General features: G+C 38.8%; 1 protein-coding gene and 1 non-coding gene across 2 annotated transcripts in view; one reads left to right on the top strand and one right to left on the bottom strand.

Moving 5' to 3' along the window:
• The window catches only part of FARSB (phenylalanyl-tRNA synthetase subunit beta), a 58045-nt gene extending 31923 nt beyond the window's left edge, over positions 1 to 26122 (top strand). Inside the window, exons 16-17 of the mRNA XM_004376362.2 lie at positions 8353 to 8508; positions 25806 to 26122. Coding sequence (XP_004376419.1) covers positions 8353 to 8508; positions 25806 to 25957 — 308 coding nt within the window. The 3' untranslated portion in view covers positions 25958 to 26122. The remainder of the gene's footprint in view (positions 1 to 8352; positions 8509 to 25805) is intronic.
• LOC111820559 (U6 spliceosomal RNA) lies at positions 17898 to 18004 on the bottom strand. Its single transcript, XR_002824090.1, has one exon. It is a non-coding gene; the product is annotated as a U6 spliceosomal RNA (small nuclear RNA).
• Positions 26123 to 26488: the final 366 nt, after the last annotated feature.

Genomic DNA, 26488 nt, shown 5'->3' with positions numbered 1-26488 from the left:
TTGTCCTCTGAGGACTGCCTTTGCTGTGTCCCAAAGGTTTTGGTATGATGTGTTTTCATTCTCATTTGATTCTAGGAAGTTTTTGATTCCATCTATGATTTCTTCTCCTACCCACTGATGTGTAAGCCGGGTATTATTCAGTTTCCATGTAGTTGATTTTTTTTCATTGCTTAAAGAGACTTTTTTTGAAGAAAAAATCTAGACCATCAAAAATCAAATGTTAGAGGAGTTTCCAGTTAGTTTGGAAACTTCTCAAATCTTCATTAGTGGGGGTAATATTCAAAGTACTCGTTCAAAAGGGGTGGGTAGGTGATGAGAGTGAGCAAGACAGTCCAGTTCAGTGCATGGGTAGAAAAATATTTTGAGGTTCCTTTTCTTTGCTAGCGACTGCTTGGTATACAAGGGAGAGAGTTTCCAGTCTTAAAGGAAAGACAGACCAGTGAACAGATTCTTACAGATAGTGCTCAGAGGGAACAAGAAGTTGCCCCAGTAGCACAGAGAAATGAGCAACAACTGCCACTTACATACTTGGTTAATAATATTAAGGAAAAAAACCAGCATTCCCAGCCTCACATCAGTTTTGTGTAGGTAAGCTTATCTTCCACAATGGAAAAGAAAATGGAATCCACACTGGATTTCAGTATGCCTCCCACACATTTTATCTGACTGCCTCCCTCTAAGAATAGATGAAAGACTACTAGCCCCTGTTCTCATTCTTGACCTAATTGGACAGTTTATTATGCCAATGTGGACTTACATGACTGACCGTCTATGTGGTGTAAGGTTGTCTGGCTGCCAGCTTAGAGACTAAGCCAGGCACACTTCTCTAGTGCTAACACTTCCTCTCTAAATCAGACACATTCAGGTTCTTTGAGGCTGAGCCAACCACTGCATTTATTGAGCCTCAAGATCCAAAGTTGCTGCAACATTTTAAAAAATTAGTCATGACTCAAGAGACTAAGCTGATTTATCCCTTTCGTTGGGCAGAGAGACATGTGTTTTTGGAATGAGAAGTTGAATGCAGACTGCCTTGGGGTAAATTTTTCAGCTTTGTCGCAGGGAAGTCAGCAGAGCCAGCACTGAAACTACTCCTAGGGGGCTGCTGTGTGAATTATTGGTGGGTTTTGGTTGTTAGTATTTTTGTTTATTCTGTTTGATGTCCAGAATAACTTAACTATAGACAAAATGGTAAGCTTCAAGGGGGCAAAGGACCTAGTTATGAATTGCTAATCTTATTCCCAGAAAAGCAACTATATTTCTCAAAGTCAGATATTCTGTTTTTTTATTAAATGCAGATTGAATTCTGTAATCACACTTTATTCCTTGATGGTCACTGAAGCTGCTAGTATGTCTAGAATCTCACAGAAAGGCAAGGAGGAAACACATCACGGGGCTGAGTCTGTTTACATTTAAAAGGAACAAGAGTCTAAGAAAGGAAGACCTAGTTTTGCCATGTAGAGTACATCAGGTGATTTAGATTTAACATGATAGAATTATCAATTGGACATATATCTGTGGAGAACTCTGATAATCAAATTGCTACGCACCTTAGTTTCAACTACTGCATTTAAAAATTTTTGGATGTTAATAACTATTATAGTAGATGGAGTAGGTTAACAGCCCTTGACCACTCAGACAGCCCCAGTTACCTGGCTTTCCTCACCCAGCACATCTCTCCAAGCCTGCCTTTCCTGCTCATGCCACCCCTCTTCCTCCAAGGCATTGCTGCAGTCCTGGTACAAACTGCATGTCCCCTGCCCACCAAAGCACTGCTTAAATAACTTCTAAAATTTCATATTCTCCATGAAGCTCATCTAAATCAGAGAATCATCTACTTTTCTTCACCTCACCTAGTTTGGATATAGAAATCCACTTTTTTTTAAACTTCACTTTCAATATATACGATTCCTGTTCCTTTCTCCTCTCTGAACTGTCATGGCTGCCACAGAACATAACTGGTTCACTCTTCTTTTGTGATTCGGTTTATTCTTTCAATCTGCTGCCAGTTTGTACCATATATGTATGTATGCTTGTGTTTGTGGATCTGTCTTATATTGTAAGCTACTAAAATATGGAGGCAGATCTTTATAGTTTTTTTGAGAAACGCTTCTTGATAAAGAGCTTGGTAAAAACTTTTTCATTATGGGCTTGTGCAATACTTTCTCAGCTCTTAGAAATCGTCCATTTATTCTACAGCCATCAAATAATGGAAGATTATCGAGCATCCACATGTGGAATGGCGTTTTCTGAAGAGAGCTTATGTCACCAGTCTGGATTAACTTAATTTTACTATTTCATATTTTTGGCATGTAGAATTTCCAATTAATAATTCAAAAAATATGGGTGTAAGGAGCATTGACATTAACAATATTTGAAGTAGCATCATTCGCATATGTGATGGCATGGTAACTGTACAGATACATCATTTTTAATATAGAAAGTTATTTTAGTATGTTTAGTTCCACATAGTTAAGATCTGCTAACGTGAGTATAATGTGCTCTGTCATGCATTGAATATTGTATTTTTTTAATAGATAAAATCCATTCCAGGTTTATGTTAATGAAATAAAAACCAACCTACAAGGATACAACTTTTCATTCATGCTTTGCAAAGGTCATAGATTTCTCCTCACATTTATTTCATGGTTTTTCAAAATTCTTTATAAAAGAAAAACCTGTACTTTGGGGCTGTAATATAAAAATGTTATAAGAAAGATTGTTCTTAAGTTTTATTGTGTTTATTTTTAAAATTGAAAGTATATTTATAGTATCTTTAATAGCTTTGAAGAATATAGACTTTTAATTTAAGAGTAATTTTATTCTTTTTGTTAAAAAGAATACAAGTATCTGGAGTCTCTGGGTGGTGCTGTTAACATGCTAACTGCTAACCAAAAGTTTGGAGATTCGAGTCCACCCAGAGGTGCCTCGGAAGAAAGACCTGACAATCTACTTCCGAAAAATCAGCCAGTAGGAAGAAAAAAAGATATATAAGTATCCTACTTCTCCCTAATACCAGACATTTCCTGTGCATATTCAACCATATATTTTACACTTCTATATAGAGCCATAGAAATGGATACTTTTTAGTATTTACAAAAGCAGGATAATACTTGTTTTGTTTTGCACCTTGCTTTTTCCTATGAATGCATATGGTGGCTGTCTCTATCCACCTCATTCTTTTTAATGGCTGCATAGTGTTCCACCATATGGATGCACTATAATTTATTGACTTGGACTGCTGTGATAAATATTTAGACTGTTACCAGGTTTTTACTAAAATAAGTGTTGCAGTGAACATCCTTGTACTTTTGTGCAAATACATACTTTAGAAATAGAATGGGTCAGTCTATGGGAATGCACACTTAAATGTTTGTTATCTTATCAACTTCTCTTTCAAAAAGGATTGTTTAAAAATTTGGAGTCCTACCAAGAGTGTATAAAAGTTCCTATTTCCCACCATTAGATACAATTTTTAAAGGTGTTATATCTTCACAGCTTTTGTAAATCCTTTAGGTCTACACTGAAATTCTCTAGGGGATATGTAAAATTTGCTATACAGGCTTTTGGGTCTTTTAGGTACTAATGTTAAAGTAAATTTGTTGGATGGAATAGACTTAAAAATCAGGGTGATTTGTCTTTATTTTCTGAGCTTGGCCAGACTATTAAGCTCAGTATCCGCCCCTGATTAGCCTAGAAACCTTTTTGTTCAAGTATCCCTTTCTCCCAGCATCTTTGTTTGGGCTTCGTAGATAAGTATGAGAACAAGGGTGGAAAGGTTCTCTTGAAGGCTCTGCTATTTTCCAGTTCATGCCATATATGATAACATAACCTAGCACCCCTTGTTTGCTTTTCATCACGGGTACCTTAGTGAAAGAGGATCTACACTGAGCAGGAGCCTAGTCTAAAAATTTAAGCTGTATGCAGTAGTCACCTACGAGGGGACATCACATACCATTCTTTTCCTTTTCTCTTTTAAAAATCATTTGGCATGTTCTTTCAGTTTATAGACTTCGTAGCCAGCTGCCCCTCCTTGGGGTGACTTAGATCAGCCTCTCCAGGCAGTACTTTGAAGTCTGTGAAATACATGTATAATTTAGGCTGACATACTTGGCAGCCCCATTTAAAAAGCAGAATTGTTTGATGGCGTGACACAAGAGGTCTGTTAACTGAGTTATAAAGAACTGAGGCATTTCCAGCAAACTCTAGTTTGGGCATGAAATCTAAATCATTCTTATTTTGTGGCATGCAGTCAGTGAACTTCCTGTGATGTAATATGGCCTCTTGGTGCAAGATGCTAGGAAATGGGATTTTACTATACCTAGCAGTTTCTTGTAGGAGGAATGGGTGGAACTGAGTATGTAGTTATTTTCTCTTTTCATTTTCAATTCAGCTACAGTAGAGGGAACATCTTAGCAAGATGTGAGGAAGCAACTCTAGGTGGAGTGGTAGCCCATGGGAGATGTGAAAAAGCAGCCAGTGAGTGGGAAATAGAGGGGGTGCCTGATGAGTGAGTTTAATCTGATTCTTAAGGTGTGTTTAATATATAGCCCTAAAAGTCTATGGCCTTTCTTAAAAACATTGCAAAATTAATTCTAAAAACATACAGCTCATTATTGCATCTGTGTGCTGTAAACATCCTGAAACTTTTCTTGAATGAAGTCAAATATAATTTTTTTAAAGGCCCTGTATTTTTTATTGTAATTTCACTATTCTGGCCATCAAATATCACTTAATTTGTTTTTTAAAATTCTAAGACTTTAAGCCAGATGTTGCTACTCTTATCAGAAGGGGAAGTTTTACATAATTTGGAGATCAGGAAAAAAGTATTCCAAGGCAGAGGTTACCAAAATAAACTTGCAGTTCAGTTGCTCAGCTCTAAATGGTGGCGTTACTATTGGGCTAGTCCCTCACAGCAAAAATGGAACTACAAAGTCGTTTCAATATGTGTCTGTGTGTTAGAGTGGAAGCATGTGACACCAGCAAATGGGTACCACATGGCAGAAATACCCAGAAGCAAGTCAGCAGTATGAAAGGGATAATTTGGTTCTGTTTCATTTCATTTTTTCCTCTTCAGGGAGAGAAGGAGAAAGTGTGCAAGAGCAAGCTAGAGAGAAGGCGCGGGTATCCACAGATGAATCAGACCCCCATCTTAGTTTATGCACGTGGTTGGTTTAGTTTGGTTTCATGCCTGCCAGGTTTTAATATTGATCGTTTATTCTTACACCTTGGATTATAAACTTTTAGATACCAAAGTGCTTTTCCTCAAAAACAGGGGATGGAGAGTGACAGCAGTATGGTACGTTTTCCACATCCACTGGCTCTTGTGCTGACTTAGAATATGGTCCACTGGCTGGTCCTGGCCTTGATGATGATTTGTGTGTGCCTTACCTCCCTTGCCCGGCTTTATTCATTTACCTAGAAAATAATTATTGAAGACTTAGTCTGTGCAAGCTCTGTACTGGCTTTAATCTCTACTTTCTATGGATACCTGGACTGGGGTGCCTTGAACACATTAGGTACCCAGAAATATTAAACTGCAAGAATGGTTATTTCTCCACATTGGTTCAGTTAGGAATTTAACTCAGAATATACTTCCCCTGAGTTACAATCCTGTTGATGACTGACTTCTAAAATAATTTAGTGTATTGACTTCTAAAATAATTTATTCCAGTTGATTATATAGAAGTTGTAAATATCAAGGATAAATGTGTGGGGACTGTAAAAAATTAAAACACCAGTTTATCTTATGAAAGTCGTTTCAAGGATGCACATCTTTGACCATACATAAGTTTCCCCTAATTTGTTTATTTCCACCTAACTAATGTGCACGGTATAGTGAAGGGCGTGGGTTTTAGAATCAGTGCTGGTTAAATCCTGGTTTTGCAACTTATTAGCCACATAATTAATTATGGTTAGCTTCAGCCAGTTAGCTTGACTTTGGGCAAGTTACTTAACCTTTCTGAGCGTTTTTTTCCTTGCCTGTTTATAGGGATAATAATACCTACCTTGTATGATTGTTTTGGGAATTAAGTATATTATAGATAGATAGATAGCTATTAAGTACCTGACACATAGTATATTCAGTTGTTGTTGTTAGTTGCCATTGAGTTGATTCCAACTCATGGCAACCCCAGTGTGCAGAATGGAACTGCTCCATAGGAAACCCTGGTGGCGTAGTGGTTAAGAGTTCAGCTGCTAACCAAAAGGTTGGCAGTTCGAATCCACCAGGCACTCCTTGGAAACCCTACAGGGCAGTTCTACTCTGTCCTATAGGGTCGCTATGAGGTGGAATTGACTTGACCGGCAATGGGTTGGTTTTGTGTATAGGGTTTTCCAGGCTGTGACCTTTTAGAAGCAGATCACCACGCCTGTCTTTCAAGGCACTTCTGAGTGAGTTTGAACTGCCAACTTTGTGAGTAGTAGCTGAGTGCTTAACAGTTTACACCACGCAGGGACTCTTATAATTTAGATATCTAGAAAGTAACTGTTTTGTGTCAGCTATGGCTAGTAACAGTTATCAATGGGAACCAATCTGTGGGAGAGCTTTGGTCAAATATGCTGATATGAAGAGCTTTTTATTTTCAGTTATTTCCTCAGGTAGGTATTAGTTTGTTCTTTCTCTTTTCCTAATTTGAAAAGCAAAACAAGGCCAACATTCATTCAGTGTTTATCTTAGAGCAGTGGTCTTCTTATTAAAGGAGAAGTATTAAATGGACCCAAGTATGTATACAATTATGAAGTTAAATGATACCACTGAATTTGAGTCTAAATATGCTATGCAATTTTTTTTTTTTTAAGATGCATTTCACACAGGTTTAGCTTCATGTAACCATCACCACAGTGAGGACACATAATGGTTCCGTCACCCTAAAATCCCCTCATATTGCACCATTGTAGCACTTCGTCTCCTGACACCTAACCCCAGACAACTGATCTGTTCTGTCAGTATAGTTTTTTCTTTTCCAGAATATCATTTAAATGGAATCGTACTGTCTGTAATCTCTTGAGACTGGCTTCTTTCAGTCAGCATAATGCCTTTGAGATTTATCCAAGTTGTCAAGTCTATCAATAATTTGTTCCCTTTTATTGCTGAGTAGTATTCCATTGTATGGATGTACCACGGTTTGTTTATCCACTCGCCTGTCAGAGAACACTTGGGCTGTTGCAATTCTTTTTTAAATTATCAAGTTCTTAAAATTTTTTTTAATTTTCAGAGTAGAATAATACATATAATCAAGGAAAAATTGGAAAACAGATAAAACTTGGAAAAAAATTATCCTCACTCAAACATGTTGTTGTTGTGTGCTGGCGAGTCAGTTCCGACTCATAGTGACCTCTGTTGACATTTAGATTTATTTCTTCTCAGTCTTTTTTCCTGTGCATGGAATCTTTTGGCTTATGGTTATATTTCTATATAGTTGTGATTATACTCTTCATAAACTTATATTCTGCTTTGTTTCCATGTTTTAATTGTGAGGAATGTATATATCACCATATAGAGTTTAAACAATGATAATGAAGCAAACACCAGTGTAGCCGTCACCCAGGTTAAGAAATGGAACATTGCTGACACTTAAGCTTTTTGTAAGACGTTCACCCCTCATATCACCTAGTAACTTTTGTGGTAGTCATTCCCTTGCTTTGCTTCGTAGTTTTCCAACCTATGTGTGTGTTTCAACAATATAATTTAGTTTGGGCTCTTTTGGGCCTTTGTGGCCTTCTTTTTCTTCATTTACTGTTATATTTGTTCTTGCTCTGTTGTGATCAATCTTCATAAAGATGCTTTTTTTTATAACTTATTTTTTTGTTGTTGAGAATATACACAGCACAACATATGCCAATTCAACCGTTTCTCCATGTACGATTCAGTGACTGATGATGCTTTTTAAGAGCTGCGTTGTATCCTGCTGAGTGATAGCATGTACTTTATGTTACCATGCCACGAGTTGTTTCTAAATTTCACCGTGGGAAATACTGTTGCAGTGAATGTCTTTCTACATAAAGCCTTTTTTGTATTTAGGATTATGTCCTTTGGATATTATTACTGAATAAAAGTGTATGAAGTTTTAAGACTCTGGTATATATTCCTAAATTGTTCACAAAGGATTTTGCCAATTTACACTGCAATCAAGCATTATAGTCGCTGTACCAGCATCCCCCTAAATAAAAACACGTTGGAGAATCTGATGGCTGAAAAAGGCTATTTTATCTTAGTTTGCATTTCTGAGGCTGAATGTTTCTCTATATGTTTATTAATCGGTTTTCTTTTTTTGTTGACTTTCCAAAATTTGTATTGGGATAAATTAATTTCTAAAGTAATGGCAAATGTGACCAATTCTTTTATTTTTCTAGATGTAGGTGCAAGAAACTACAGGCATCTCTGTGCTGTTTATTACAGCAAGAGCCCTGGGTTTGAGATAATCCATGGGCTGCTGGACAGAATCATGCAGCTGCTAGATGTGCCTCCTGGTGAAAAGAAGGGGGGCTATGCGATCAAAGCATCGGAAGGTAAGACAGATTGACCGAACCCAGAGTTAGTGATAATATAATGAAGAGGCTAAGCCCTCTTTTGGGTAAAGTTTTCTGGTTTGATTGGAGGGACAAGGGTAAGGCTTAACTTCAGTTAGTTATTAGTATTTTTCAGAAAATATCCCTTTTCCCTCCAGCATTTTAAGAAAATGCCTTTCAAAGCTCTTGTAAGTCCACACAATATACTTTTATTCCAGCGAGCTATGGTAACCCCTAGTTACTGGCACCTGTCAGCCACCAGTTCCACGGTGAACCTAGAAGTCCAAACTGGAAGCTGAGAGAACCTAGACTGGAGATTTGTACTCAAAAGCTGCCTGTCTGAAGCCTTTAGGGCAAAAGAAAAAAAAAAACCTCAGAACTGACTCTGAAAGACCTCACATATATTAAAAACCCATTGCTGTCAAGTCGATTCTGACCCCTAGCGACCCTTGAGGATAGTGTAGAACTGCCCCATAGGGTTTCCAAGGAGTGGCTGGTAGATTTGAACTGCCAACCTTTCGATTAGCAGTGGTATCACTGTGCCACCAGAGCTCCTCACATATGTTAGTAGTAAAGTAGACTGAGGAAGGGTGGGAATCATCCCTCCTAAAAGCCCAAGTACAGTTAAATCTTTGTCGTGGAAGGTTGGTTAAGTTAGTCTAACTAAATGGTGCATATGTTCCTAATATGTTAGTTTCTCATTGTCCAAGGAATTCTGAAATTTTTGCTTTTTAAATCCTCATAGCTTGAATCTGAGTTCATTGTGCTATACAAGAGATACAGAAACAACTTGAAAAAAATATTTTACAAATGATTCCTGCTGTTTACCTCATTACTTTTTATAACCATTGTTGGCATCTTAGATTTGTAATAGAGAATTCATTTTTAAAAGTATTATTTGCAGTTACTTATAGTTGTCTGAGGCATAGTGGAAAATATTTTTGTTTTTCCCTTAGGTTTACTTTTCTTAATCCTCAGAAGTTGTTTTTGTTCGTTTTAATTTTTGTTATTGTTTTGTGTTTATTTTGAGACTTTTTTGAAAATACACTAACCTGAAATGTATGAGTCTTTGTAGGTTGAAGATTTGTGGGTTGTCTTTTTTTTTTTTTTAATAAATTTGAGAACTTTAGTAATGTAGAGAGTTATTACCTGCATTTTCTACCATTTCTCATTAGAAATATTCCAGTGAAGACATGTGTTATGCTTATAGAATTCTAGAGTGTTAGAACTGGAGGGGATTTAGGAGTTTGTCTAGTCCAGTTCCCTGGTTTTACAAGAGAGGGAGCTGAGGACAGGCAAGTTAAGTGAGGTGGGCTAGGCCTTGCATACAGAACCCGGGGCTCCTGCCTCCCCGGGTTCTTTCCCAAGGCCACGTTGCCTGACTCCTCGTTCACCAGTTTACTCTTTTCGAGTTCTGCTTTAGAGACCTTGCCATCCACTCTGATGGCAACCTGTAAGCTGCGGTGACACAGTTCTTTACCTTCTATGCAGGGCCTTTTCTCAGAAATCTTACTTCATAAGCAGTTAACTGGTAACATATTGGTTCCCTGAAACAGACTGTGCTGTGTAGTTGGTCTAATTTCTTCCTTATTTGAAAGGATGCAAAGAGCTGAATGGGAAATTGGAGCAGAATTTGTTGTAGATATGATACTTTATGTAACTTTTGTATTGACAGTTTATCTATAAACCAACAGCTCAATATTGTGATTTTCTGGTCTCAATACATTTCTTAGACATATATTTCTCAGAAGAGTCTGAGTTCTCAGTCCTGAGAAATGGTTTAAAAAGACGATAAGTAGGACACAGGCCCTGCTCTAAAGAACCAGTGGAGAAAAGACCACTGCAAACCATCTCAAACTAAGCTGCTGAGAAGAGTGTCTTTAAGTTTCAAAAGAGGGAGATGGCGCAACTTCTTGAGGGCATCTAGAAACCCATTAATGAGTTTCTGGCAAATGAAATAGGCTTCTGAAGGAATAGGCGGAGACAGGAAGCGAGGCAAACCACATGCGCAAAGCCAAAGTGATGGGAAACAAGTGATGTGTATAGAGCAGCAGGGAGTCCAGTGTGGTTTGACTGTAGGGTGAGGAAGGAGCTTGGGACTAACAGAGTTCTAAATGTTAGAACAAGAGTTTCAGCTAAGTTGGAGGAGGGCGGGGGTGAGTATTGAAGCTGTTTCTTCCTTTTTTTTAAAAAAAAAAAAAAGAAGCAGGGAGTGATAATGATTAGCTCTGTACTTTCAAGGGATTTATCTGGCAATATGTAGGCTGGATGGCATGGAGAGTAGAGGTGGAAAGAATGGTTGGAAGGTATTGCTGCATATTCTAGAGCAGTGAAAATGAAGACAAGCTTCAGTGGTGGCCATGGTTATGCCAAGGAGAAAACTGACTTAAGAAACTTAAGGAAGGTAAAAGTTACAGCATTCAGCATTTGAAAAATTTGCTGATTTGTGCCACTTGGAACCTTTTATGATACAGCTAATATATGTTGATCTCCTTTTAAAAAGTCAGATTTTTATAATACTAAACATATGATGGAAACCCTAGTGGCATAGTAGTTAAGAGCTATGGCTGCTAACGAAAAGGTTGACAGTTTGAATCCACCAGGTGCTCCTTGGAAACCCTATGGGGCAGTTCTGCTCTGTCCTACAGGGTCGCTATGAGTCATAATTAACTCAGTGGCAATGGGTTTAAATGTATGATACTGTAATTTGAATCCCATATATTACTTCAGCATCAAAACAGACTATTCTGATGATTGTACTCAATTTCCATACTTATCATACGCTGTTTTGGTTTGGAGTGTTTTTTGTGTTTTGTTTTTTTTTTAATTAAGAAATACATTCATAAGCTATAACTACTTCTGATGTGGTACAAGATCTTTATGTTCAGTTTTTTAGGCCAAGTTGTTACTATGTTTTTTTATTTAGTATGAATATTTACAGACTCAGTCTTGAGTCTCTTTTTCGATCTACTTTAGCTCTCAGAATATTGTAATGGTTTAAAGTTTTTACATTTATGAACTGCCCAAGATTTATGAATTGGAGAGGCTTTGGTAGAACTTCATACACATGGTTGGCTGGGTCAGTACATACTTCATTGTATCTAACTGGTTTTCTCTGGGAAAGAGCAAGATGTTTTCTTTCACTGGCCCATCACCATCATCGGCTGTGTCAGTCTCCCTGGAGTCCTGGGCATGTGCCTAGTTCTAGTGCTTGTTTCATACCATGTCTTCTGTGGGAGCCAGGAAGCCAGAGAGAATTAGTGTCATTATAAATATTAGTTCCTCATTCCTCGTAGGGATTTCTAAATCTATTCTGATAATCTAATGACAAATACTATTATCCTTTTTCTATGGTTAAAGACATCAAGGCCTAAAAAAGTGGCTTGTAAAATAAGTCAGTAGCAAAGCTGGAGTCAGTTCTTCTTTCTCTGTCTCTCTCTCTCAGTATACACACACACATACAATACATACCTACATATGTAGGAATTTGGTTGCTGGGGTATGTTTAGCTACCTCATCACCTCAGATTTATGTTCTTACCTTGCACGTAGCTTTTTCTGCTAAGAAAAGGTCATCAAAGTACCAAACAGTAGAGTAGAAGCAAATTAAGAGCTATTATTTCCTGCTAGTCTTGATTATTGGGTTGTCTTCTATTACTCTGACATATGGTTTACTTTTTAATAATTAAAAATCCCTGCTGGTTTTGCAATTATAATTGACCTAAGTCTGTTCACCAGATTCCTGCTAATGTCAGTTACATTGGCAGCTATACCTAATTTCTGTCCTTTTTAATGAACACTACCAGGTTCCTTTTGTGCTGCTTTGTTTGGTGGTAGGGATGAGTGGAAAAGAACTTAATTGTTCTTTGAGAAACCTGGCTTTTGTCCATTGTAAGAAATCTAGAAATTCATTTCATTGATCACTGCGTGGATCCCAAGGAGTTCCATTGGCACTGGAGTGTTACCTTGCTTGTTCTGCTGGCAGCAGCGCTCTGCAGTGTGTGGGTCTCTGCAGAAGCCCTTAGCACATTTCTGCAGCCAGACTTGGAAGCCATGGGCACTTGGTCTAAGACAACTTTTATTTGCTGAACACCCTTGCAATTAAGAGTGTAGAATGAGATAGAATGTCAAACTGACGATAGAATACGGTCAGTTGTTGAGTGAAAACAAAAAAGTGAGAGAACCACTTTTAACTTTTTAGCATACTGCAGGGCGTTTTAAGGGTTTCAAAAGGGCTTTAATGCTTTAGTGGTATTTGATCAGATTATTATAGCATATGTATGTGCTTTTTTTCAGGCTTCTTCCCCTTCATTTTTGTGGTTTATTGCAAACTAAATTATGTATGTTAAAATGCATTTATCCTTTTCAAAAACCACTTCTGGGCAAGGAAAATTCTCAGCATTTTTGTGTTTAGAACAGTTATGTGGATGCTGGGCAAATCAGTGGGAAAAATCATTTCTTGTATAATGTAGTGGGCTTTGTATGTGATTGGCTGCATTGACTTCAGAGTGTGGTTTTTTTCCCCCCTTTAATTTATTACCTATTTCAGTTTTGATTATTGACAGTTTGATAGAAAACTTCAATTTAACTTCAGACAAGACCTCTGATGAAGGGACAGACATTATAGAACTTTTAGTTTTGACAATTCTAGTTTTCATGCTGCTCAGAATTCATTTTGTGCAATGAAAAATAACCTTGTGAGTAATCTGCACATTTAATCCTCCACCATATGTACAAACAGGGGTTATTTAGGTACCTTCTGTTACAGTAACACCTAAGTGATCATTGACTTGACCTGTAGGTCATGACCTTTTTCCTCTTTAAGGACACCTGTGAAAGATTTCAGATGCTGAAAAATACGGGTGAAATTGTGATGTTTCCCTGGTCTTCACACTGGCTTTTAGTGTAATATGAGCTTGGAAATGTATGAGAAAAATGTATATCGGACAACTTGTTGAAGTAAGGGTGTTCAGCTTATGGTTTGATTTATACAGAACTTTCTAAACCAGAATAAAGAAGGGTGTGTGTGGTACATCCACATTGAGTTCTCATCAGCAGAGACATCGTTGCTCTAAAGTTTGGAAGTTTTTAAGCTTCCTGATCTTATTACTCAGTATAAGAAACACTGGTTGTCTACTTTTTTGTTTGAGCCCAAGTTTTCAAGTACTGTCATTTTTGTTAGCTTATTTGACTTTTGAGTCTTTATTAAAGACTCAAAACAATGTTAAAGCAGCAGTAATTACCACATAGTCAAAACTGCAGTATAACATTTATAAAAACATTTATAAAAACCTCCACACTGTTCACTTAGTCCTGTAGTGTTTTTGAGTGTGTTTACTGCTCTTGCCTCACTCTCTCTTAGGTGCACAAGGCAAAGCTCTCTACTCAGTGCCGTTTTTTTGTTTGGTTTGGTTTGTACTTGACATTTCAGCACTCATAGCAAATTGGCGTGCTCTACAGCAGGTCCCACGTTCAGTGACTTGGCTTACTTTTCCATCTGATAAACACTGCTGTAACAGTCTTCCTCAGCCTTTTTATTTTTTTTTTTAAATTGTCTCTCCCCTAAGGAGGCCTTTTAGACTTTTTTTCCCTAATTACCCCTCCATGAAATTGTAATACCACAGATACTCTATATATCTCTTTATGTACTATATTTATATCTGTGCTATATACGTAAAAGAGTAAGTATAAAACTTATTCTTTTTATTCATTTCAGGCTGAAGAATGACTAAATAAAAATTTTAAGTTAAAAAATTAAAGAATTATTAACATTTAACTTTATAACTATTTGTGAATAACTTAATGTTATTTATTTACTTATATAAATTATAGTATATCAAATTAGATATGCCAATTAGCAGTTTATATAAATACAGAATAGCAGTAATAATCCAAAAAATTTTAAAACTTATTTTTCAGCAAAAGTGAAACAGTTGAAAAAATCATTTCTTAAAAATTATTTTTAGGGAATTTAACTTTTAACTTTTGCTTGATATGAAAAAATAACTGTTGGATATTGCCAACTTTTTTTTCTTTCTAGCAATTGACATAATTACTGATGAGTGCAATTGACATAATTACTGATGAGTTGAATAACTTTTTTGAATTAAATTTAAAAAGTGAACTATTTTTATTCTCAAAGCCCAAGTCACATATTAAAGCTCTGATGAGCAAAAACATAAACAGCACTCACAGGCTGCCTCCCATGTATGACTCTGAGAGTGAGCAATCAGTGGATAGAAAGTCTTGTCACAGCCATCTATCTGCCATAGTAGCATATGCAAAAATGCATGCATTTTGTATATCGTCCATTTTGATGCTGCTTGTTAGATACCCAAGAAAATCCAAACCAGACCCAAAACCCATTGCTGTCGAGTTGATTGTGACTTATAGCAGCCCTATAGGACACAGTAGAACTGCCCTATAGGGTTTCCAAGGCTATAATCCTGACAGAAGCAGACTGCCACATCTTCCTTCCATGGAGCGGCTGGTAGATTCGAACTGCCAACCTTTTGGTTAGCAGCCGAACTCTTAACCATTTCGACACCAGGGCTCCAACCACAGGTATAGGGGTTAGAATTTACAACACATATTTTTGGGGGACACAACTCAATCCATAACTACCACCTTGTGCTCCTTTTTCTCCTGAAGCCAGTCTAGACGTTGGTTTGCACTGTTCTGAAGAAAACGGTGCCACCACTCAAATGCGGAGATGCTAAAGAAGTTCAGTTTTAGCCTGTGATCTTTCAAGGGCCCAGGTCCTGAAAGTTGAAAGGATTTTTAGGATAATTTTGACTATTCTGTTTTTATCTTACATACATAAGGCTCAGTTACACCTTCTTCACTTTCAAAATTTGGCAGCATCCTGTCTGGCGCAGTGATGTGCTGCAGAGTGCTGGGTAAGCCCCTGTGCCCTGTGAATTCTTGGAGAATGTGTCCTGGTATATTAAATGTCAACCCTCTAAGTGGCCAATCCAGCTCTTAAACTGATGGAAGGATTAAAAGAATTGACGGGAGGGTGGATGGAAAAATGGATAAACATATTGAATGAATCCCTAGGGTTGATAAATACGGGGTAGTCTGCTGAGCACATGGCCAGAAGAAAGCCCTCAGTTCCCTGGAGTGTGTCCTCTGACTTTGACACGAGAGAGAAATAAACTTCTGTCTTGTTAAAGTCACTGGTAGTTGGGGGTTTCACTTTCTTAAAGATTAAACTAATCTTAATTTACAGATTATATTTTAATTTTTACCTGCCTGAACTTCTTGGCAATATTAAAATGCTACCCAACTCTAAGATTACTGAATCAAGTTTCAAGCGAACTTCTAAGTTATTTAAAAATGAACTCTTAGTAAAATCATTCTCATATTCTCTCTCACCACCTTGCTTGTAAATATAGTATCCTTTCACTTTTGCGCACCGTGCAGATGGCGGGCTGTCATAGCCACGTTTGTAGTGGTTTCAGCCCACCCACACTCATGTGCATTAGCTTCATGGACACACTTGGATTTTGTTGCCTTTCGGGCTGTGTTGTCGCTAACCACTGGCATTTATTTCCAGTTTGCATTTTTACAACTAATGAAGACACTGGCCATTCCTAGGGGATATATTTTAGAGCACCAACTTCTAAAGTATAGTCTGGGTTTCCACCTATAAGCCACTTTAAAGAAAAAAATCCATTTGTATATGAGAGAGTCCTTGTCTTAAAAAAAAGTTTGAATCCCACCCTTATAGAGATCAGGAAGTTCATGAATACCATAGTGATGCTGCTTAAATAGTCTCACTCTTCTCTGTACAACTTAATTTCACTTGCTTTTCTTTTAGGTGCCATGAGTAAGGGTATCTGTAAGATTCTGTTGTAGATACTCCTGTCGCCATGAGTTGGAGTAGACTCAACAGCAGCTATCTGTCTATCTATGAGATTTTAGTAATACTAGAGCATGCTGTCACAGGGAGTGGTACATTGTGAATGTGAAAAATGATAGCCCAGGAATGCCAGGTACTTAAGGGCATCTTATATGTCTAGGTAATAGAAGCTGATTGCCACACGTCTCTCTCACGAAGTGGCTGGTGGGTTCGAACCACCAACCTTTCAGTTAGCAGCCGAGCTCTTAATCACTGTGCCACCAGGGCTCTTTAGTCTGTCTTATAGGTTTCTAAAATTCCCCCAAATATAATTAAGTTAGTCACTTAATATACTAAATCTAATACTTTGTCAGTTGTAAAGTTAACAAAATGAGATAAATGATAGAGCATTACATTTCCAGAAGTATTAGGAAATATTGTAATAGTGAAAAAATATATATATTTATAGATAGATAGATAGATAGATAGATAGACAGATAGATAGATAGAGAGACTATATAAATATATCTAGATGGATAGAAAGGAGCCCTGGTGGTGCAACAGTTAAGCCTTGTTTGCTGACCGAAAGGTTGGCAGTTCGAACCCACCAGTGGTTCCACAGGAGAAAGACTTGGCAATCTGTTCCCATAAAGATTACAGCCTAGAAAGCCCGACGGGGCAGTTCTACTCTGTCACATGGAGTTGCTATGATTGGAATCGACTCAAAGGTTCCCGAGAATAACAGTAATTTTGCAGAGCTTACCTGGCTATGTCCTAAGTTAGAGGTGATCAGTTTATCGGTCTTTTTTTTTTTTTTTTAGGTTTGTTTGTTTATTCGTTTTAAACTAGAAGAAGTTTGCAAAGATGAAATGGACAGCTTGACCAAAAGCTTAAAAACATTATGAAATTGGCCTTCTGTGCCTGTGGGCCACACACAGAGGTGCCGGTTGGCTCTCCTCACCTCCAGTTTGCTCTCTGGCTATACGATTGCTTGCCTTGGGCAAGTCTCCTAATCTCCTTGTGCTTCCCTTGTTCCCATCTGTGACATGCCTGTTCCACAGAGGGCTCTGCCAGGGCTGCTCTGGGGCCGATTCACTGCTTTTACTGTGGGTGGAAGGTGATGAGTAGAAAGCAACGTACGGCATGTTTACGCTGTCATTATTCTTTTACTTTTCTTTTTCTTCTACACGCCTTACTTGTCAGCTGACGTAGTTCTGAAAAGAAAATACATGTCATGATCACATGTTAGAAGTTGTGTTTACTCCAAGTTGGCCAAAGGTTGATTGAATTAAGTTATCTGATGTGAAATTATAGATACAATCTCACACACTCAACATTGCCTTTCTGTCCATAATTAGTCCTACAACAGTCTATGATTGTTATTATTATTTCACTGTAATTGTGGAGAAAGTAATAAGTTGCTATATTTGGTTTGAGAAGTAGCCTTCTTGCAGGTTTTTCTCATGTAAAACACTAGGGAAAAAAACATATGCTGGCCCAGGAAGGTAGGAAGATCCATACCTTTTTTTTTTTTTTCCTGTTTCAAAAAAAATATGGAACGCTTCACGAATTTGCGTGTCATCCTTGCACAGGGGCCATGCTGATCTTCTCTGTATTGTTCCAATTTTAGTATATGTGCTGCCGAAGTGAGCACCATACCTTTTATTTCTGAAGATGTTGTTTTAAATCTGTCTTATGAGTATTTTAAGAAATGTGAAAATTCATGGAAAAATGATTTAAGTGTCAGACAAGTGTAGAATGGTGCATTATTTAGGAATAGGAGTTTTTCAAACAGATAGTGGAGGCACTTTTTAACCTAGAGTTAAAAATCCTTTGTACACAAGTTGGGTTGAGACTGATTTAAAAATGCAGTTTGATGGATCATATTTAAGCTCTCCCAACATTCCCTCCCTCCTTCAGGCTTTGAAATATGAGTGTGTATGTGTTTGTGAGAGACACATAGTTTAGATTAGGCTTCAAAATAGATCCTATGTTTCCCTAGCGTTTTCTATTTAATCATTTAGTATCTGCCCAGCTACTTAACTAAATTTTTCATAAGAAATGTTAAAAAGTGATAGTCATGGAAATAAATTATGTATTTCCCTGGACAAATTCAGACTGGGAAATTTTGTAGTTATGGTTATAAATACTTAGCCATTAGGAGAGGGTGGTAATTCACAAAAGAAGATGGTTCTTTATTGCAGGTATTTCTCCACTGATTAGGAAACTACGCGTTCTGGGCTTTGACGATTACTTCTCAAGAATAAAGTCTTACAGGATCCTGTCTTTATTTGGAATAACAATATTGCCATGTCCTGTCTTGATATAAAGTCACTGTGAACATTGGCATCCTCTCTGAGTTCCATGCTGTGGGGCTAAGTAGGTACCAGTTCTCCTCTCACATCCACTTCTTAAGCTTTAAGAGTTAATGATGTCTGCAGGTGTGTTGGGATTAGCACTGTAAAGTTGTGTAAGGGGTTTTTCTTTCTTTTGATCTTCAGAAAGGGATGAAAGATAGCCATTAAACTCAAAGGATTAGGTCTCCTCTGTTTAAAGACTTTAGGTACCATAAATATTTCACTTCAGATGTGAGGTGAAGAATTGTATACATCTGGACGGAAAGTGGGTGTTTTATATTACCAGTTGGAAATTATTCAGTCTCCGCTTACAAATTAAATGGTCTTTACAAAGATGTTTTCTCCCAACCCAGAGTGTAGCAGGATTTGAAATGTGTGTGTGTGTGTGTGTGTGTGTATCTCCATAGTTGATGCCAATTTTTCCTCCCATATTCTTAAACCTTTTTTCTTTCCTTTTATATAGGTTAATGTCTTACCAACATTGTGCTTTTTTTTTCCCTTGGGTTCTCCCCCTTTTGTATAATTCTGTTGGTGGCCTCAAACAACTCCTGGTTCTAAAACACTGAGAATTACTACCTTGAAGAATGAAACCATGCTTACATGTATGGTATCGTAAGTGTGTGTTCAGTTTTATAGGCCCTGTAGTCTGTATTTTCTCTTCTTTAGCTAAGGAAGGTGATATTGATATGTTGGTTGTTGTTGTTAAGTGCCATCAAGTCTGTTCCTACTCATAGCGACCCTGTGTACAACAGAACAAAACACTGCTCAGTCCTGTGCTATCCTTACAATCATTGTTATGCTTGAGCCCATTGCTGCAGCCACTGTGTCAATCCATCTTCTTGAGGGTCTTCCTCTTTTTCGCTGGCCCCCCACTTCACCAAGCATGATGTCCTTCTCCAGGGACTGGTCCCCCCTAATAACATGTCCAAAGTACGTGAGACAAAGTCTCGCCATCCTCACTTCAAAGGAACATTCTTGCTGTATTTCTTCCAAGACAGAGTTGTTTCTTTTTCTGGCAGTCCGTGGTATATTCAGTATTCTTCACCACACCATAATTCAAAGACACCAGTTTTTCTTCTGTCTTCCCTATTCATTGTCCAGCTTTCACATGCATATGAGGTGATTGAAAATACCATGGCTTGGGTCAGGTGCACCTTAGTCCTCAAAGTGACATCTTTGCTTTTTAACACTTTAAAGAGGTCTTCTGCAGCAGATTTGCCCAATGCAATACGTCATCTGATTTCTTGACTGCTGCTTGCATGGGCGTTGATTATGGATCCAAGTAAACAATGTGCTGGTAGAACTGGTTGCTGTCAACTCATTTCCAACTCATAGCGACCCTAGAGGACAGAGTAGAACTGCCTTATAGGGTTTCCAAGGAGCAGCTGGTGGATTCGAACTACCGACCTTTTTGTTAGCCATAGCTCTAAACCACTGTGCCACCAATGCCGGTAGAGTTAGACAATAATGGTTACTATAACCTCAGAAAACTGGTGGGAAACAAGGAGAAACTCCAACATGGGAAATGTTCCACTCTTTCCTCTGTCATCCACTCCATCAATTTCATTCCAGAATGGAACACTGGGGGTTTTTTTTCTTTGTGTGATTTTTGAGGATAGGTTGTTGGACCATGGAATGGATTGTATTATTTGTATCTAATTGTAGGAGAATTAGTGATTTGGGAGGAGAAGGAGAGTTTGGGAAGGTGCCAGCCTTCAAATCAGGTGGTTAAATGATTATCACCCACCCACCCACCTACTCCATATTATATAATCAGTAATTTAAAACAGAGGTTTAAAATATATTCACTTGGCCCAATGGTTCACTGTATCTCTGTAATTCTGTATTTTGTATTTTTGGTCTTTGAATTTGGTTATTTGTTTCAAAGTGCACAATGATAGTTTCTATTAGTTTCTATGACATATGTGATATATGGACATTCCTTTTCTGGTGTTCCCCACCCTTCTTTTTATTTTGTTCGTATCTTTTTATCGTAAAAAACTTGGGTGGTAAAGTTACACATTGTAAGCAGTTATGTGGGTTTGAACACCAAAGCATGTATTAAAATGTGAAGAAAGGGAAAAGTAAAATTGTATGAGTAGGTGATTTTTAGAGACGGGCCAAATAAAGTACTGAATGAATTAGTTAAATATAGCCAATGGCAGGGGGTCTAAGACTGTTATCATGCTTGATAGCACTGTCTGATCCTTTCGGATTGGGGGTCTGCTCAGTTACCTCCCTTAAGCTTCTACTTCCGAAGCTTCATAAAATTATAGGGACGACTCTGTGGAAAGCCTCTCCCAACTCCAGGCCTATAATATTACTCTAAAAGAAAGACGGGGCCAAAAGAAACTGTGAAAGGTGTTTGGCAACGAGGAAGACAGGGTGCTCACAAACTCTTTGAAGGTCAATTAGCCAGAAAATGTGCTAAAGACTAGGTGCTGGGCTGGATTATGGCCCAAGAATTACCCCCAAGGTCCTCAAAGTGGTCCTGCCGTTTGAGCACAGAAAGGCAATTACAGCCCTGGAGGAGATGCTACAAAAGCTTTCATTAAGGGACTTACTTACACGCCACTAAGTTTTGGAAATTAAATTCTTATTTGTGCTTAGCCGCTGTTTCTTTTGTCTGGGCTTCCACATGTATTTCAACAGAGAACACTATTTTCCCCAAAATCTGTTTTATGTGGGAAGCGGTTTTACTGTGCTGGATACCAGCAAAGCTGCCGGTGTAATCAGTGCGAGGAACTGGTGGAAAAGGAGACCGCGAGGCTTTTTGCCGGGGAGCACTTGGTGCACAGGTTGAAAATCGCATTATTAATGCACCTCGATATACCCATAAACCAGGAACTCCATTTAGGCTTAAATACGTGACTAGAAGAAATGTAACATAGTTTGAACCTAGAATGTGAATTTTAGAGTTCCCATACACAAGGCAACACGATTTTCCTTGAACTGGCAACTTTACGTTTCTGGATACAACATGCTGCTGTTTCTCCAAAACCAAACCAAACCCATTGCCGTTGAGTCAATTCCGACTCACAGCGACCCTATAGAACAGAGTAGAACTGCGCCATAAGGTTTCCAAAGCTGAAATCTTTACGAAAGCAGACGGCCACATCTTTCTCCTGAGGAGTGGCTGGTGCATTCGAACTGCTGACCTTTCAGTTAGCAGCTGAGTGCTTAACCATGGTGCCACCAGAGCTCCTTAGGCTGTTTCTCTGGAAATGTTTTTGTGTGTCGATAAGTTAAAGTAGTCTTTGGCTACCATCCAGTTCTGATTTTTCACAAGCTGAGACCTGCATTTAGGTTCCATTCAGATGTGGCTTCTTTTATTTCTGGAAAGACTCCGATTTAAGATGTCTTGGTCCTAGTTACAGTATTATGATTGCATTGATCTGCCTGAGTTACTGAGCTAAACCACCCTCCTTCTGCTGATGGTGGAGATGCTATCATCTTTGAACTCAGGCCCGAATTGCTGCCTTAGTGGGGCGTGTTCCCTTTGTGTTTTTAGTGAAGCGATTATTCTCTCTCTGCCCTTCTTTGAAATGCTTCCCTTCTGCCTGCAAAGTTGGATTTGAACCATAAATGTTTTAAGCAGCACTAAGGAATGCCTGCATTTTAGTGATTTTAATTTTTCTTTTAGTATTTTTCTAATTCTCATGGAGCGTCAGTCAAGTGGCACAGTTTTTAGGCTCTGTTGAAAACTTGAAGGCTCTTCTATCTCTCAGTTTGTATATATGGAGACCAGAAGGTCAGCCTTGCTCTAATTGAACAGAGGAGTCAAGAAGAAATTCATGGGAAGTGTTTATATCATAATCTCACCTGGTTAGAAATGAAAAAAAAATGGCAAGAAAAGTTAAAATTGTCATCAGTTTAAAGTTTGCAGTTTTTAGCACATCAGAAATCCCATTATTGGACTTAATTTTTACATGTGGGTGGGTAGGGGAGAATTGGAGTTTCTGGGTGGTATAAATGGTTAGGCACTCAACTACTAGCCAGAAGGTTGCAGTTCCAACCCATCCAGAGGTACCTCGGAAGATAGGCCTGGAGATCTACTTCCAAAAAGTCTCAGCCTTGAAAACCCTATGGAGCAGTTCTACTCTGCACACATGGCGTCGCCATGAGTCATAATCAACTCGATGGCACCTAACAACAACATCAGGGGAGGATTAGTATTAGAGGAGAGGGCAGTAGACCCCTCTGATGCGTGCTCCATTCTGAAGCAGCTCCTCTGCAGGATGGCCTTCTGACCTAGGAGCAGTTGGGGATCTGGAGGGACTCTGTGGGTCAATGTGCTGGCTTGAGAGCTTTGGACATTCGTATAATTTAGAATACTCTCAGATTTGGATATGTTTTTAATAAAGCATAATATTTGCTTTTCTTTGCTTTTTTTGCTTTTCTCTTTGCTTTTCTTTGAAAAGAGAGAAAAATTTAGTGATACAAACATTTTTGTTTGACCGTGTACCTAGCTGGTTAATGAGCTAAATAAAGTTTGATCCAGACTTCTGGAGAGAGGTACAGCTGACATTATCATGCTTACTAACCGAGTTTTTGCTAAGAAGTGCTGATTCAGAAAGTTGTTTTATAAGGTAAAAATTCTAAAGTTCTTATCCCTTAAACTCTTTTTTTGCTAACACTGTCAGGATGTAGCACATCTGGCTTAGATTCTAAAATAGTCTGGTTTTATGCTTCAGTAGAAATGAATCTAATCAAATTGGAATTGAAGATAGATAAAAAGAAGGATTTTGGGAAAGCGAGGATTCTTAAATATAAGGTTATCAGAAGATCTGGAGAACCTCCTTTCTGAATGGCCTTTAAAAATAGGCTGGCGTTTCCATCCGATGTGTAGGCGTATTCAGATACAGCTCTACATTAGGGCGGGGATGATGGAGTGAATGGTTTCTCAGTTGCGTGATCCTTGATGATACTGCCTTAGAACCCTGTCAACACTTCATACAAACTTCTCTTATTTGTCATTGAAAATTTCTCTTCTCTTTTGGGGGAAATAGTTTTGTTTTTCAGGTTAGGCTTTCATTGTGATAGAATTCAAATATGCCATCTTTATCATATTTAGTAACATTCATATTTCACTAAGGCTCTACACAATATATAAAAATATTTTTGTATTATTTTATTTGATTCCCCTCCCTGCCATTCTCCCCAAGTGTAAATTAGCACACATAGCCAAATACACCAAATACAGTGAAACCTGTGAGCCAGAACTCGATGGGACAGCCTTGTTTTTCTAGGCCTCACAAGTTTTCTGCCTTTGACAGGGTGCTGTCTTACCACTTTTCTGTCACTCCTTTTTATGGAAAATATTTGAGTTTTCCTTCTCTGACAGGTTTCCGCCTCACACAGGTTCCGGCTTTTGCGGGTTTTACTGTACTTAATGCAATTCGTTAAAATTCTTGCTTTAATAGACAGTGAAGCAGAATTTTGTTTGGGATATGTGCAAAACAGACCGACCACCTTCTATTTCAGCCAGGTTGCATCAGGGTTATTTAAGAATGACAGCTAAAAATGCTTTCAGGTGTTTCCCCAGAGATAAATAGCCTCCTGTGCCAGTCTGGAAATACACGCCATCTTCCGGTGTCTGCAGGGTAGGGCTCCACACTCACTTGACAGTAGCAGGATCCTCTCCCCCTACCCCGACTCAGATCTGTATTCCTTGAATTATGCTGACCTTGGAGCCATTAGTAGAGACTATGCAGTTTACTCTTTCATAAATAATGCACTCGCTCTGAAATGGCAGCCTGGCGGCTGTGGCCCAGCTCTGCTGGGTATTTATAGTTCGTGGCAGTAATTGTTTCAGTTGGGTTAGTCAGGAGCTGTGGGCCTGACCCCCTTTGCAAGCTGATGGTGAGAGAAATGAGTCAGCTTTTTTTTTTTAAGCTTCCATAGAGTACAGAGCCTTGATAAACTCCCCCTGTGGCACGGGTGATCTAGTGAATATGGAGTGGGCCCATAGGCTTTTTGGGTTTTGTTGTTATTGGCTCTTTTTTTTTTTTGAAGCTGTTTGAACCTCAAGAACTGTTACTGCTTTGGTAAGCTACTCAGTGCATTTGTCCCTAAACTAAGACAGGACTTCTTGCCGGTCTCGAAGTTTGGGGCTGGCCTTTGGTATGGTTTCCCAATAGATGCTCCGCAACTGCTTGTTGTTGTTGTGGTTAGGTGCCATCGAGTCGGTTCCGACTCGTAGCGATCCTGTGTACAACAGAACGAAACAGTGCCTGGTCCTGCACCATCCTTGCAATCATTGTTATGCTTGAGCCCGTTGTCACAGCTACTGTGTCAGTCCATCTCGTCGAGGGTCTTCCTCTTTTTCACTGACCCTCTGCTTTACCAAGCCATGATGTCCTTCTCCAGGGACTTGTCCCTCCTGATAACATGTCCAAAGCATGTGAGATGAAGTCTTGCCATCCTTGCTTCTAAGGAGCATTCTGGCTGTACTTCTTCCACGAAGTATAGCCAGCTTAGAAGGCTCTTTTTCAGACGGGACTGTGAGCTGCGCTCTGGCCCCAGGGCCTGTAACCAGATACAGCAGGTCCCCTGAGCCTGCAGACGACAGTGCTGGTGTGTTTCTCTGTGCAATAAGATGGACGAGTCATGTTCTGAATGGAAAATGTATTCAGTGTAGACTTACCTAGCAAGTATCTCTATGGATAAACCTGTTTCAAAATGGGTTCTTCTTATGCAAGTTCATCCGTTTTGCTTTTTCTTAAATTTGCTTGTTTTAGGACCAGCCCCAACTCTAGGCAGAATTCCCCTAAGACTTTTCCTAACTATGCGCCTTCAGCTGCCTTTTCTTCATCCTTCCTGCTAGGACCTCTTTCAACAAAAATACAAGGTCCTTAATAAAAAAATAAAAATAAAAAATACAGGGTCCTTGTTTTCCTCTTGCCCCTTATTTTCCTTGCATGAACTCCTTGGTGGGTTGTCAAATACTTTCGCTACTAGAAGGTGTGAGAAGGCTCTCTTTTCATAGCCAGTGGTTTAAAGAGTGGTTATTTTAATGCAGACTAGTGTGCTTTTAGTGTTAAATGTCTGTTGGCATTTTTTCCAGGAGAAACATTGATTTTTCTCTCTGTTTTTCAGGCTCTGCTTTCTTCCCTGGACGATGTGCTGAGATCTTTGCCCGGGGTCAAAGCATCGGGAAGCTTGGGGTCCTTCATCCTGACGTCATCACCAAATTTGAGCTGACCATGCCGTGCTCCTCCCTGGAAATCAATATCGAGCCCTTTTTGTGAAGATGGCGCACTGGTGTGTGACTCTTCCCCGCGTGTCCCTTTCTTCTCCCCTCTACCCTCCTCCACAGGGGACCTCCATTTGTGCTTTAATGCTTAATAAAGGAAAAAACACTGTCTGGCGCTCTGGGTAGATATCACCCTTTCACTGCATCAGGCCAGCTTGTGTAGTACACAGATGTGAAGTGTGTGAAGTTCAGAGTTGGGTCAAAGCTCAGCAGAGTGCCAGCAAGACGCATTACTGGGGGGGGGGGGGCAAGGGCGGTTCTGACTGTCAGGAAGGCTCCTCAGACGGCCGCGCTTCCTGCCGTCACTGATGACTCCTGCAGAACAGGGTCCCATTCTTTTCCTGATTGATGAAGCCAGGTATTGATTAGCGCACACATTGAATGAGTGTTAGCATAACTAAGGATCTAGCGTTTATTTCCTACATTTCACGTGTGCTCATCATTCAGAAATAAAATAACAATTTTTTAGAAAACTTTTTTAAAAATCATAGACTCAGTATCGTGAATCTGATTCAATACAAATTCA

This window comes from Trichechus manatus, unplaced genomic scaffold (genome assembly GCF_000243295.1).
Source record: "Trichechus manatus latirostris isolate Lorelei unplaced genomic scaffold, TriManLat1.0 scaffold00041, whole genome shotgun sequence".
In the NCBI taxonomy this organism is placed as follows: domain Eukaryota; kingdom Metazoa; phylum Chordata; class Mammalia; order Sirenia; family Trichechidae; genus Trichechus; species Trichechus manatus.
The sequence above is the reverse complement of the archived record's forward strand: the minus strand, read 5'-3'. Positions and strand labels throughout refer to the sequence as shown.